This window comes from Atractosteus spatula, chromosome 8 (genome assembly GCF_055471065.1).
Source record: "Atractosteus spatula isolate fAtrSpa1 chromosome 8, fAtrSpa1.hap1, whole genome shotgun sequence".
In the NCBI taxonomy this organism is placed as follows: domain Eukaryota; kingdom Metazoa; phylum Chordata; class Actinopteri; order Semionotiformes; family Lepisosteidae; genus Atractosteus; species Atractosteus spatula.
In genome coordinates, this window is record NC_142713.1 from 16,836,628 (window position 1) to 16,852,675 (window position 16,048).

The following is a 16,048-nucleotide window of genomic DNA, read 5'->3' on the forward strand; positions in this document are numbered from 1 at the left end:
TAGCAGGTGTAATGCGACTTACAATGTGTAATGAGCACTGGCTATGACTCACACTTGGCTGTGTGGATTGGGCCCTTTAGAGGTGATTCTTAAAATGGCTGCTCGAGTATGGTATCCAACTACAAGTTCTGCAGAAATCTAATGCTCTGCTGCTTTAGAGTGTGGTGTCTATTGTTAAAATAAAAAAAAATGGTAGTAGTAGTAACAGTACTTCTATCACCAGTTGGAAAACATCTTCATTTTCCCTTATTAAAATATTTCTGCTTTGATCATGCTGTTTTTAGATACAATTTGTAAGGTCAATTGCTATTTTCTAAAATGATTACAAAAACACAAACTTTCCTCCCATTTAACAGTGATTCTACACTTGGTTTGCCTGGTCTGTTTATTCTGTCTTCTAATGACAGAGATAGTTTGTCTTATTTGTTTTCACTGACTGACATATTTACCTTTTACACACTTTTTAAAAAATTCTTACTGTAGCTTAACATGCAAAAATCTTTTGCTGAATGCAGAAATTGTTGCTTTCCTTCCCATGTCACCAATTCAGTGCTGAGAAAGAAGTCCCATCAGGCACAATAGACGATAAGTAAATCTGGAAAGTTAGTTTTTGAAAGTCGGCCCTGCTGTTTTGATTTTAATGGGATGCTGTTGACAAGGCTGTGGAGAATCTGCTTTAAGCTCCGTATGTTTCAGCAGCACTCGTTCTTGCCATCTGACAGAGGTAATGCCCCAGGGGGTATACTCTGTTACGAATAGGCATGGAAAACTCTGTGCTGCTAAAACACTGTTCTTTTAGTAATCATAGCCATGCGTCACCCTCTTAGATTGTGGAACCCGATGTGCAGCATGATGAGGCAATGTCTCAGGAGATGTTTCCTTCATCCCTTCACTCAGCAGAGAGGGTAAAACACAAAGCCACACGACGTCATTCAGGTGCTGCTTTGTATGTGATTTGTTTGCTTGCTGCCTTCTCTGTGATATAACACATTGCCTCAGTGTCTTCTTTTTGCCATCTGCCCCCTGCTCCACTCCTACCTGCCATCACCACATCTGCTGCTTTTTAATGCCTCCTGACACACACAGCTCCTGAAGGAGCTTTGTGATTTATTTTTACGTGGCGGTAGAGGAATTTTAGCACTTGGCTTCACACTTTTCTATTTTGGGCAAATTAGCGAGCTATTTTCAGTACTCAGATCCACACTGTCATCTTTGAAAAGCAAAGCTTGCCAAAGTCAAGAAAAGCTTGGAAAGCAAAGTGGAGCGTGAGGTGTAATGGCTTACCGGAGAAAAGCCGAACAAACACATTAGCCATTACCATTAGCTCTGCTCATGCAAACTCTGTGTGTTATAAATGGAGCTAATAATGAAAACTTGTGAGAAGGATTAAATCCCAGTGCCTGCTGATCAGCCGCTCATAAAGGTATAAATTATGGGATTTCGGATTTCTTGCCAAGGGTTCTTTGCTCAGTTCACCAACCTTACGGCCACAGCCAGTGCAGAACCCTTTTTGGCTCAAGGGTTGTGACTGCCTCATTCACTTGACTGGTCTGTCATTCCTCAAGTCAAAGCATCTGGTCATATTCTTAAATATTAAATACACTGCAGATACATTCCAGATATTTTGAGACAGGGTACGATTTTGCATGCTGAAAGACATGAATATTTGAATTTAACTTAAAGCATTTTAAAATGGACATTTGTACCTTGAAGTGGTGTGAAAACAAAGCAAAGGAGTGGTATTATTTCTCACTTGACCAGAGAGTGTAAAAACTAGATCAAAATATCATATCACATAGTAAACCAAAATTACATTTAAATATAACTAAAAAAAAAACAAATTGATCTTGAAATGCTGTAAAATGCTGGATTTTACCTGCTTTTGTCCATTAATATTGCATTTTCATAATGCCTCATAATGAATAAGGGGTGCTATCACTATCAGCAGAGGTTTTATGATCTGAAATATACATTATTATTTTTTTGCTTTAGGCATAATTTTCAACCCTATTATGTCTCAAAAGTCCTAGCATCACTGGGGCATGGACAACGTGTGTGACAAAATATCTCAAGAAACCCTACAGAGATTCACTCTTTAGATTAGATTAATTAAGAATCTCTAAACCACCTTTTAAAAACATTAAAATAAAAATTCAGGGCTTTCACACCCTTATTAAGCTGGGGTGTAACATGTTTTTAATACATTGTTTTGTTGATTTACAAGGACAAGATTCCTTGTTTCCCATAAGTTTTTTTCTTGTTCATACAGTACATGGCTTTTTGGAGATATCCCCTTATGATTCATTTCCAAGTAATAGTAATTAATTAATCAGCTGCAGAAAGAAATGACTAATTAAATAACCCCCTTGGTCTTGGATGCAGAAAATCCATTACCATAAAACACTAAGTATAGTGAAGAGAAATAGGGGAGTTAAAATTAGTGATGTACTAAAGGCGCAACCTGGCCACATTCTTTTTACAACTCATTAAAAAAAGATCCGTTCAAGTGATAAATCTTTAATTAAATAAAGAATGTAGCAGTAAGGAGTTCTAAATCATTTTAATATTTCTTATACTTATGGGTATTTCCTGCTTTCATAAAAATGCTATATACTGTATATATATATACTGTAGATATAGTGATGTAGCATTTTCTTTTATGACACTGTATTCATTCAGTTGCAAGATATGTCACGAACTGTGAACAGTGTGAAAACCTACATGAAAAAGGTTCCACAATTCAAATGTATTTATTTCATTTTTTTCAGTAGGGAATACAATTCTGGAGCAAAAAAATATTTTTGCTTTGCCCTTTTTTCAAAAACATATGTTCAGTAATGATCGACTGTAACAGCCATATAGAACGTCTTTCTAAGAACATTTGGAAACCCTGCCTTTTCTATAATATAAATTTACCTGACCCTATACATACAGTACCTAGAGTTAAACATTAACAACTTTAAAATGGCTGTTTTGTACATTGAAGAGGCTAATACAGGCAACTGAAGAGTGCAGTGTCATGTGCCAGTCTGTAACCTTTGTGATTACATTACATTGATTTCAAGTATAAAGTTTCTCTTGGCCAATATTAAAACATAAACTAGAGGGAACAAATTGAAATTCGGGAGAAGAGCAGAAGGTACTTTGTTATACAAAGTGGTGCGGGAGTCTGGAGCAAGCTATACAGCTGATGAAGCTGACCATCATGTCTTTCAGGAAATGGCTGGATGAGATTCTTGAATCTATTAACTAATGGTTAAACAAGAGTTAGGTGGGCTAAATGGCCACTTCCCACGTGCAAACTTTCATATGTTTCTTATGTCATAGCGGCTTTTTCAACAATCTAAAATCAGTCTAAATGATGGCATTATCCATCCATCCATACATTCATCCATTTTCTAACTGCTTTATCTAATTCGGGGTTGCTAGGGAGTCAGAGCATCTCGCAGAAAGCAGTGGGTGCAAGGCAGCATACACCCTGGACAGGACACCAGTCTATCACAGGGCAGCCAAAGACACAAACTCCCATACACTCACACCAGGGCCAATTTTCCCAGAAGCCATCTAACCTACAGTACCAGTATGTCTTTGGACTGTTGGAGGAGCTCCCAGAGGAACTCCACGTCAACTTGGGAAGAACATACAAACTCCATGCAGATAACAGCCCTAGGAATTGAACCCAGTGCCCCAACACTGTGAGGCAGCAAGGCTGGCCGCCATTCCTGCCCAATAAATCATCTAGCCAAATTTGTTTTAGACTGTAGAACAAGACAATAGGAAAGACACAGGATCAAAACCAATATTTTTTAGGAACCAGCTAAGATGACTTTTCCTATACATGGATCATTCTCCAAATATACAAACTGAGCGTCAGTCTCCACAATATCCACTGATTACAATTTTGAGAGGAATAAATCATCACAAAATACTTAATAATTTGCTCTCTATAGACTTGGCAGTGTACTGCAGTGAAGACATGAAGCTGGAATGCTTTATATAGTTGGGAAAACAAAACGTGCCATGCAATACTTTTGCTTATGCTTGTTCAGGTAATGTGTAATATCATACAATGGTCATGTAAAATGTAATGTTATTATTCATGGGACATGTCATTTCAAGCTACATGTGGATATAAATAAGGTAGAATGATATTCAATGGAAAAATAATTGGCTCAGTCAGTTGCTGTGCTGTAGATTCAGAAATGTTTTTATGCTATGCACTGCCTTCAGCAGTCTTCTTTTCCTAGTTAATTCCCTTCTGAAATAAATAATTAAAACCTACAGTTGCTCTTGAAGACTAAAATGGAAATTTGAAATTTATTGTATGGAAAAGAGCATGTCTGTTAGACCTAGCACTTCAAATGGTAGAGGTTGCTAGGAGGTTATTACTTGGAGATAAGGGAAGATATTTTTATTTTCACAATACAAAAATAGTTTATGTTGTTAAACAGACAAAGTTTCTCTTGAAGCTGCCTTCCTTTGGACTGTACCTCTTGGCTTTAATAACTGCTGGGGATGTTTCACAATGCAAAAGTGGCTAGAAGTGATTTCTAGCCCATTTAATGTATGTTGAATCTTTGTTTTATTAATGTGTGTGAGTTCCATCATGTATCATTCCATATGTGTGCGAACATTGAACAGCTGCTGTACACCAACAAGAGCAACCTTGATGATGACAGACTGAATGTGACTTCTGCCTTATATGTCAGCCGTACAGGTGATATGAGCCTGTTATGTTGCTGTAAACATCTGGAGCTTAAAAAGACAGCTTTGGGTGGTTGAGAATTTCTTGAGAAATTGTGGTTTGACTCATGGCTGGGGCAGACTGCTACTTACAACTGTATTTACTTTATTTTTGTATCGCAGTTAATGATTAACTTTACCATACCTCTATACACTCCATCACACTTTTACCATAATTTATTGTTCTTTAATTACACTTTATGTTCCTCATGACAGTTTACTGTGCTATATTTACCATCAAGCTGTGGCTTCCTATGGCTTTACTGTAGTTTGACCATGGATTTTCTCTGGGGTTCTATGGCTTCACTTTGTGTCACTACAGTGGACCATGGGATTCGTGTGTTAAATGTATCCAAATGATTGTTTGCTGTGGTATATTGTGGTATATTGTGGTATTCAAGTGGTCTGATGTTGTATAGCATAGTGAAACCATATGAAATCACAGAAAATCCAGTAAAACAAAGGTAAAAATGCAAAACACCTGTTAAAACCATAATAAACGACCATGAGAGACTCCTATTTCTTTATAATGGTAAATCACCTTAGTCCTTCATACAGTATAATGTTTCTGAATTATTCACCTCACTCAGGTTTTGATGTAAAACATTTAGGTGAAAAAGATGTTTGGAAGCCCTATGTTACTATAAACAAAACACAAAATATTAGCTTTCAGATGCCTTGTTCACCATGACTCCAATATGAGAAAGCATATGTTTTCTGCTTAGATTTTTTTAAACAGTATTAAAAACTTAAAAAATACTTATTCTTCTCATTCTATATTAATTATTTGGAAACTTTAAGTTCCTAAAGGGCACTGGTACCAAAACACATTACATTTTTATTTTTATAATAATTTTGTGTAGTTTAAAATATATTATATTCTTTGTATTTTCAATTCAAGGCAAAACTGAAAATGCATTCTCCTGTATCTTTTTGTATATTTGAAGAACACGATTATAAACCTAGAAATGATTTTAAATCAGAAATGTCTCCTGTGTCAGTATTCTTCATAGCTATTTATACAGTATGCTGTCAAGGATTAGCTCTTATCCTTAATCTTGGAGTTTGTGACTTTCAGTACAATTGACCTACTGGACAATCCTAGGTAAAATCCCACTGTTGTTTCTTAGTCATTAAAAATACAAAAGTATTTTAAATACAAAGTGTTCATCATAAACTACTCTATGAGAATCTGCCCTGCTTAATTTGTAATTGCAGATCACCTCAATAGCGTTTTTCAAGACTGACTAAATATACATGAGTGTTTTTTTTTATCATATTTTGCACTCAATCAGTTGCCTTCAGAGGCTTTTATAATGAGCCATTCCTACTGCCATTTACAATGGTTCATGCTCCAAGCTCCAGCTGGTAGATTTATTCACTGCTCAGGATGCCTCAGTATAACTTTATGCAATAACTACATTTTCAACCCACCCCCTCCTGCCCCCACCCTCGGTCCTTACTGCTAATGAATCCCCCAGTTGCCAGTGCCATGACTGCAATAGATTGTAGGGATTGAGTGGAAGAAATAAAACAGAGAAAAAGAGAGGGGAAAAAAATAGAAATAGCAGGCAGAGGAGAGAGAAAGTGATCTGTTCAGTAAATTTCCTTTTTCTTCCCTAGCCCAGTGTCCCAGGAGTATGCTGTCTGTTTTATTAGCAGTGCTCCGTGACATTGTGAGTAATCTAGCGAATCTTGAAATCCACTTTAAAGTGCACTGCTGTGCCGACTTCGGGTGAGGGCCAGAGGGTACGTACTGTATAAGATGTTGAAATGGCATAATGGTACCTGTGTTGTTTTTTGTTTTAAGTAAATTTTTTAGAATGATGAGATTGTCACTAGTCAAGGTAAAATGGTTTCTGAATTGAAAGCAGTATATACTGTATAATATTTCCAAATAAAAATAGGAATTTGCTTGATTTTTCCTTTTGATTTTAATCCGAGTAATTCTGAATCATTCGTGTTTTCCTCCCTAAATCACATCAGACTTACAATATTCAGTTTTTTATTTCAGATCTGCTTCATAAAATCTCCATTCATCACCCAATGGTTTGACTTGTTTTTTATGACCAGTGGGCTTGTTTGTAATCTGCACGACAATTTTTCTTTACTTTTTGCTTTAGATTTTTATGGTACCCGGAACAGATTCCACTGGAATAATTTAGAATAAATTATTATGATCAGTCTCCATGTAAATATTTATAATAAATATAAAATTCGTTTGTGAAGATTAAGTATTAAGTATAAGTATAGTAAGGGATAATGAAGCAGTCACAAGTACTATTTATCTTTTACATTTCGATCAAATACCACAATACGTATTTTCTGGACAATACATTTATATTATTATAAAAATAATAAACTTTATTTGATATAGCACTTTTAAAGATGGCTTCTCAAAGTGCTTTACAGAATTACAACAACAATAAATGAAAAGAATACATACTGTAAGATAAAACACAATTACAATATACAGAGGAGACCGTGGATGGTGATACTAAGAAAAGCAGAGGGGTGAAGAGTGGAACCAGATAAGTAAAGGCTCTTCTAAAGAAGAAGGTTTTGAGTCTGGATTTGAAGGAGTTTAGAGAATGTGACTCTCTGATATCCTTGGGCGGAGAGTTCCAGAGCTTGGGGGCATAACAGGAGAAGCCCCTGTCACCCATACAATGTAGACGGGCTTGGAGGGACAGTTAGGAGACCAGAATTAGAAGAGGGAAGGTTGCGAGGTGGGGAGTAGGGCGATAGTAGCTCAGACAGGTTCTGAGGTGCCAAGCCATGCAGAGCCTTATAGGTGAGCATGAGGATTTTAAAGTCCACACGGAATTTGACAGGAAGCCAGTGCAAGGACTCCAGGATAGGAGTAATGTGATCACTTGCACTAGACCTGGTCAGGATTCTGGCTGCTGAATTTTGGACTTACTGCAGTTTGTTCAAAGTAGATTTAGATACCCCAGCGAGTAGAGCATTACAGTAGTCAATTCAAGAGAACACAAATGTGTTGATCAGCTTTCAGCCACAGTTAGTGATAGCATAGGGCGTAGTCTAGTTATATTTTTGAAAAATATATGTTTTGACAATATGCTGCAAATAGGGGTCTAATGTTAAGCCAGAATCAAATATCACGCCAAGCTCAAGTACAGAACCATCAACAGATACAGTAGTTTTATTTTATTAAATATGTAGGGAAGATGGGATTGAAAACCTGGATTACTAGAACCAAAATGAAAATGCTTTGTACCGCTCTGAGCAAACTAAGAAACAGCCATGTGAGTGATTACAAATTCAGCTTCCTTGTGGTCTCAAAGTCAACATAATTTCTAGTAACTCTTAAGACATTTATTGTGAATTATTACCAGAATAACGTTTTACATGCTGGAAAATTTCTTTAGCAGCCACAGTCATATTATTTATTACCGTCATTAAAATTCAATTTCATGAGAGACTGGACCCTATAAGGATCTCTGAATATTAGAAGATGTCATACTTATCTGCAACCTCTGGGAAGAAAATGACTGCGTTTACACAAGGATTCTGATCTAGCACCACTGCTGACTTTTATCAAGTCTTACAGATGAGAATAAAAACAGTAAATCTGGAAATGCATTAGCCGGCTGGAGAACTATTTGTAATGAATGTCAAAAACTAGCTACCTTTGATTATTTCATTCATCCAGCCTCTCCTTTTAAGGTGAGGTTCAACTGCTGCAGTGTTGATTGTGGCATGTGTTAATATAGAATGAGTAACATTCTAGAATGAGAATTATTACTCTGTCATTCTTTGTAATGCTGCATTTATCTTTAGGTTTTATGTACTGTATTCTTGAGAAGATCTGATATCGTAGAGTTTCAGCATTTTGATGTTTGGCAGAAAAAAAAACTATACAGGTCATATAAATGGAAGCAATAACTTAATGATATTTGATTTTGCTTTAGAATCTTCATCTCTGTGTTTTGGAATGTCCAATACAGCTGTTATAAAGTGACTGGCACCAGAAGGATTCTAAACTGGTGAATAAGAAACCATAAAAGGGTCACTGCTTCTGTTAAATAAATGTTCTGCTTTTAATATATTTTCTAGAAAATACTGTACAGTATATCACAATCCTTTAATATGTTGGTAGGATTAAATTATCATATAAGTATTTTATAATTACAAACCCTAGCAACATGCTTTCATGTTTCTTCTAGAAACATGTTTTTGATGGGCTTGCAAAGCACTGAATTTTGAAAAAAATAATATAATAATGTATAGGACATCAGACATATTTGCAGATCTTTTACTTTTTAAAATTTACAAATAATTGCCAATGTACAATGTACAGTACAATTTAAAAGGACCATCATTAAATTAATCAAGAACACTGTTGTTTTATCTCTTGCTTGCATACATAAGCATTTATACATGAGCATACAGTTTCATATGCATGAAACTGTTAATATATATTACAGGTGGGTAGCTGCGTCAGCATGCGTAGGCTGCAAAGGAACAAGTAATAGGTTTATTCCATGCTGAAAAAAAGAAGAAAGAAAACACAACGTTTCGGCTGAAACGTTGTGTTTTCTTTCTTCTTTTTTTCAGCATGGAATAAACCTATTGCTTGTTCCTTTGCAATATGTATTACATATACTGTACATACATCTAAAGATTCACTTTTTACATGTTTCTGTCAGAAGATATTGCTGCACATATTAGTGTTAAGTCAGCAAATACAGCAGAGTTTTGTTTTTCTACTGTGGGGATGAAAAGGTGCTCCAGGGACTCAATTCAAGTTCAGGAACATCATTTTCTCATAAACAAACTGATCATTTAAGACTGTAGTATTACGAAGAGAATCATCTAACGCCAAAATGTACAGAGAAGAAGTTACGTCAGTTCTGCAAACACAAGAAAAGTAAGAATGACAGGAGGCCATTCAGCCCAACTTGTTTGGTTATAAGTACTGTAGCTAATTGGACCAAAGATCTCATCTCGCTTTTTCTAGAAAGGGTAACAACAGGATGGCAGAGTAGCTTGTTCCAGACTCCCAGAAGAAAAAAGTGCTTTTAAAACTGACAATAGGAAGCCCTATTGACACTTTTTAAATGCACTTCAAAGCCTTATTAGGAAACAAAACATGATTAACTATTACGTGCAGGAGAGCTAAACCACGCATGGGAGAACTGTCACCTTTTTTAAAAGGGATTTCCTATTGGTCTCCCAACAGGAACGAGACTGTGCTGCATCAGTTCTGCTGCCCTGCTGCTGACGCTGATCAAAAAACTGATTCCAGTTGTTCCACAAGGTAAGGGTGTGCTTCCTGGAAACAAAAATTGAATGAACGTGTCTTATGTTAATCAACTCTAGACTGCACTGCAACTGCCTTGTTTTTCCATTTGCAGTGGACATTAGTCTTTGGTGCTGCTTAATTACCCTTCTATGTTCTATCTATTGTTTTCCTTTCTGATTTCATTCCTCTATAATAGTGTTTCTTAAAAATGCTTTTCAAGGACAGCATTTTTTTAAGTGAGGAAGAGCAGAGGGAGATACCCTAAAGTATTAGTGTGTTACTTTGCAGATTAAATTAATAAAAATATATTTACATTCATTACGTTTTTCTATGTTAATAGAGCATCAACAATATAAAAAGACAAAAAACAGCAGACAATGGAAAACATTTGACAGAAGAATAAAACATCAAAATAAATAATAATTACCTATATCATGTAGACACATTTTCATAAATGTGCAGGGTTGAGGACATTGGAATATAAATTTCAGGTACCTGTTTTACAGCTTTGGTGACATTTTTAGGAACAAAATAATATTCAGTTTTGTCTGAATAACTAACTACATTGAAACACAAAAATTGTAGAATTCCTTTTTCATGTGTTTCTTAAGTGGAGCTTTTTCAAACCTTTTGTGCAAAATGTGCTTAGTGAAATATACTACTTTCATTGCATTCATACACTTAAAAGGCTGAATGAAACCTGGTTTTCAACACATTTTCCGTCTTAATTAACCTACACATCTGCAAAAAACTGTTAGTAGAATTGCAGAGAATACCTGGGGCATGAACTTTCTCTTTTGATCAAGGTGATTTTTTTACTGGTATTTACAATAATATGGCAGTAGATCAATAGTAATTAATTCAATTCTGCTTATATTTTGGGTCTATACACAGTATGTCTTTCAAGCATAAAGTGATAAAGTTGGGGAGATCCCTGGGAAATTGAAATTGTGCTGTTACCCTCTAAAATATATCTAGTCTTCCAATAAGCAATTAATTTATCTTATGTGCTTCACATTAAGTTAAAGCTCAGGTCACATAAATGAGGGCCAAGGCCAAGTCACTTTTCTATCTTCCAATGATACTGAATGGAACAAACTTTTAAAACTGCATAATTTTAATTAGTATCAACTATTAAACTGGTAATCTCTTTTAAATTGGAGGAGTCAACATAATTCTCTATACCCACATGATGAAATACAGGAAGTGACCTACTGGAAATGTAACACAAGTATACTAGACATGTCTGTTTATTCCACTGCTGTTTTTGTCAAGGTAAATGCAGTCACAGCAACACAACGTGTCCTCTTGGACAGTTTAACACAGAAAGTTAAACCAAACAAATTACAGCAATTCAGCAGAATCAGCAAACTAGAAGAAAGAGTGCAGACCCCAATGGGACTAAGACTTCTACAATAAAATCAGCATCCAAAGCAGTCCACTTCAATTGCAAAGACAATCTTACAAAAGATTTGTGGTGAACAAATCACACTAGCAATTGTTTTTGTGTTCTTGAGTGTGTAGTGAAATGATTTGTGTTTCAGATCATTTTGACTCAATCCCTTTCACATGTCTTCACCCTCATATTTTCACCCACTACCACATCACATTACAGCCATGAAAGACAGCGCTCATGGGAGATGGTACATAATGAATATGCATCACCAGTGGGCTACAGCTATGATGGATGCCCCCATCCCAGGAGGGCATTTTTAAGTAGCTCTTTTCTTTGGGAAATATGAAATTGCTCTGCTGCAATAGTCTCTTTTAGAGACACATTCCTGAAATCATCAGGGCCTAATCTACAAAAAATTATTAAAGTGCATTGCAGAAATCGCCAAAATAAAGCATTTCAATCTCAAATAAATAACTACGACCTCGGATTCAAATGAATTCTTTAAAAGCCTAAAAAAGTACACATAACTAACAATTGAATATAATTAATTCCATCTCAAGGCTAGTATATATTTATTACAAATATGAAATATCTGTTTTCTCTAAAATAAACAACATCAATTTTAAACCTTCTTAAGTTATGAAATTGAAAGAAACTATAATTTATACATGTATATGATTATGATGAAGTTTAACTAAACAAATCTTCTTCTGTTTTCTCACTGGAAATAAGGTCAATAATAGCAGAGGAGATAGATATAACAAAAACTATCCACTGACATTGTCAATACAATTTCATGTAATAATAATAATGAATAATTGCTTACACTTATATACTGTAGCGCTTTTCTGGACAGTCCACTCAAAGCACCTTACAGGTAATGGGGACTCCCCACCAATGTGTGGCATCCACCTGGCATCCATAATGCACTAGTACACTCACCACACATCAGCTAACAGTGGGGAGGAGAGCAGTGTAATGAAGCCAATTCATAGATGGGGATTATTAGGAGACCATGATTGGTAAGGGCCAATGGGAAATTTGGCCAGGATGCTGGGGTTACACTCCTACTCTTTTCAAGAAACACCCTGGGATTTTTAATGACAACAGAGAGTCAGGACCTCAGCTTTACATCTCATCTGAAGGATGAGATGTAAAGCCTTTTTACAGTAAAGTGTCCCCATCACTATGCTGGGGCAGTGGGGTGGAGCGGTGGCTCTGTGGCTAAGGATCTGCGCCTGTTGCTGGTTCAAATCCCACAGCCGGCAGAGAAATCCTACTCTATTGGGCTCTTGAGCAAGGCCCTTAACCCCAACTGCTCCAGGAGTGCTGTACAATGGCTGACCCTGTGCTCTGACCCCAGGCTCTCTCCCTGTCTGTGTGTCTCATGGCCAGCAAGCTGGGATATGTGAAAAGATAATTCCTCACGCAAGAAATTGTAAAGGGTTAATAAAGTAATGTTATTATTATTATTAGGAACCACATAGACTGCAGGGGGAGTGCCCCCAACTGGCCCCACTAACATCTCCTCCAGCAGCAACCTTAGGTCTCTCATCCAGCTACTGACCAGGCTCATACCTACTTAGCTTCAGGGGGTTGCCAGTTGTGAGTTGCAGGGTGATATGGCTGCTGGCATGTAGTTTGTTCCAAAACAACAACTTTATTTTATGAACAACACTCATATATATACCCAAAATATTTTAATAGGAAACACCTTGCAGTGCACATTTATTCATTTTGCGATAAAGTATTCGTGCAGTCCACAAATACTTGAATCAGCTGTCTAAATTCTAACTCATTCTTGCAATGAAAACATATTTCTAGGTTAACAGTTGTTGAATAAAGAAAAACAAAAAATCAGATGAGTACCCATTTAAGCCCTTGACTGGGATAAAAGGGAGACTGGGATATGATAAACATGTCAGTGTAAAATGTAATGATCGTGGTAAAAATGTACCTTAAAAAAGACAAATCTGAAAGTTATAATAACACCAAGAAATGAATTTAGGTTGTATGCATTTAAACCCCACAACGGGCCTATAGCACTTCCATCTACTGCTTTTAGTTCTAGTTAATTGTTTACTTTTAGTTTGAAATAATGGACACTAGTGTTCTTTTAGCCTCCTTATCCTTTTTGAACGTTTAATGCATTTTAAGCAATTGTACAGCTTTATCTAATTACTCAACACTGCTAGAATTGTATGCAGATGTCTTTTTCATGTTTAAATGGTCATCAGTATGAACTGTATATTTTAACTGATTATTCTCCTTTCTGCATATCGTCCACACTCTCACTGAGCTTGAGTATGAAATGAACAACTGTATGTACAGCATTCTCTAAGTCTGGTATTGATTGATTACTATGACAAATCTCTTTTATTAAGAAAATAAATAGTTTTAATGTTACCCTTGAAACAGTGATAGTTGTTTTAGAATTGATAATCCATAATCAATTCTAAATAACGTACCAACGGGAATTTGCTAATTGTGTAAATTAATGATTTGTGCTGTTAGAAACATAAAACCAAGACTTTTTAAATATCTTTTTACTTGCTCCAACTCTAGCCTTAAAAAAATTCAGATATAAAATAAATTTCTTTATAGCAGATAAAATTAAAATTAGTTGTTTTATAAATAAGAATAAATTGTTTGAATTTCAAAACCTTAACATTATCACATTAAAAAATATGAGGTTTTAACAAAATGGCACATATTGTATAATCTATGTCTACATACTGTACAATACAAGGAGTGATGGCAGGTACCTTCTTGAAATTCAGTTTTATGTGTTCCAATCTGACAAATACCTTGATGACAACATGTAAAGAGTCTGTTTTTCCATTGGAAATATCTTTCCACAGAACAACCTGAGAAAATGAAATGGAAGTAAAAGACAAAAATTAAGCTTCTTCCATGAGCGCCACAGAATCCCATCCAACACACTCATGGGAATCCTTCAGCTGCCTTCTTTAGTGCACAAGCTTCCCTGATGCAACCACCCTTAGGAAACGCTGCATTTTCTCAAGCTTGATTGGCAGGGAACACACCTCCACAGCTGATGAACATCTGGCTCTACAATGCATATAAACCCACCTTCCATTTTACCTGAAGACATTTTTAAATGTTTTTTGCTGCTTTCAAAACAGTGATACAAACTAGGGGTTGGTGTGATCAATGAACATACAACAGCTTTTAAAATTTCTACATTGTTGTATTTGCACATTTGTGTTTTGTATGTGTATGTTGTTAGTGTCACTGAGGCCCTTTGAAATGAGAACATTCAATAATTCAAACCCAAAGTGCAAAGTCTGATAGTGTGACCATGGATTTGTGAAAAGCTCCATCTTTTCCTGCTTCATTCCATTTGAACAGAAGTTAAAAGCCTTAAGCATTTAATAGGAAAAAAAATGTTTCTGTCAGCCATAACACAGCTATTAACTCAATAGAGCTGTGCTGCTGCTTCAGTTTTTCCTGTATTTACGTGTATTTGTTTGTTTAAGATTCCTGTCTTTCCCATCCTTCTGCTTATCACAGCAGATTGGACACAGCTTCTGTTACATAGTGAAGGTCACCGTTAGTCCTCTAGGCTGTTTTGGACCATGTGATTCTGTCTCTCACTCATGATGTCTTTGAGAACTTCTCTCTCTTGTTTCTTGCTGATTGTTACAGTAGGTGTGTATTTTAAATAACCTTGCTGTGAATTCTTTGAGAGATAAATAGATATGCTGGGATCTGTGAATCTGATAACAATATGCTGTGCCATGTCAGTTGCATGTCACTCAAAGTGAGCTTGACATCTTTTTTTGGATTGTTGGTGTGTGGAGTACATTAGTAGTGTATTATTTTATGGCAACCATGTGATATTTTATGGTCAAAGTTGAACTTGGAATGTAACAGATTAAAAATACATGTATTTATTCAGAGAACTCTTTATTAACATTGAATTTACATAGTTTATGTATGTTTTGTGATATGTAAGGTGGGGAGTTGCTAGTGTGTGAAATGCAAAGAAACAAGTACAGGTTAATTCCACTCTGAAAAGTATAAAGTGGAGCATACTCTATCTGAAGATGACTCTAGAACCAAAGTATTGTGTTTTCTTACTTTTCAGCATGAATATAACCTCTGTTCATACTGTATATATATATACAGTGTCTTGCAAAATTATTCATCCCCCTGCAAATTTTCCACCTGCTGTTGTCTCAGTTTTGCAACCAAAATGTTTTCAGATAGCACTGAAAGATAGAATTCACCATTTACTGTATACAGTGCAAAATACTCCAAACTGATAACTCATAGAATGCTAATATGTAAATAAGTTAGATTTTGGTGAAAATTAGAAAATACTCAGCTGCATAAATAGCCAGCCTCTTTCCTACACCAAACTTAAATCAGTTTAGGTACAAAAGAATAGTTTGTGTGTAATTAAAGTGATTTAACTTGACTCCAGATTAAATCCATGTGCTGTAACTCATTAAGATCCATCAGATAATATTGAATTTCCAGCCATAACTCTTATAGTGATATGCGATACGAGAAATCAATCATGAAGTCCAATGAGAATATACAGTATTTCACAGTACATCACACAGACACTATCTACAGTAGATCACACTTCCCTTCAAAAAACTGACCAGCTG

The 16,048-nt window shown here is 35.8% G+C and overlaps 1 protein-coding gene across 1 annotated transcript in view; it reads left to right on the plus strand.

The window, feature by feature from the left end:
• Positions 1–16,048, plus strand: part of iqsec3b (IQ motif and Sec7 domain ArfGEF 3b) — a 225,971-nt gene that overhangs the window by 19,836 nt on the left and 190,087 nt on the right. The window contains exon 2 of the mRNA XM_088923128.1: positions 9,950–10,027. Coding sequence (XP_088779254.1) covers positions 9,950–10,027 — 78 coding nt within the window. The remainder of the gene's footprint in view (positions 1–9,949; positions 10,028–16,048) is intronic.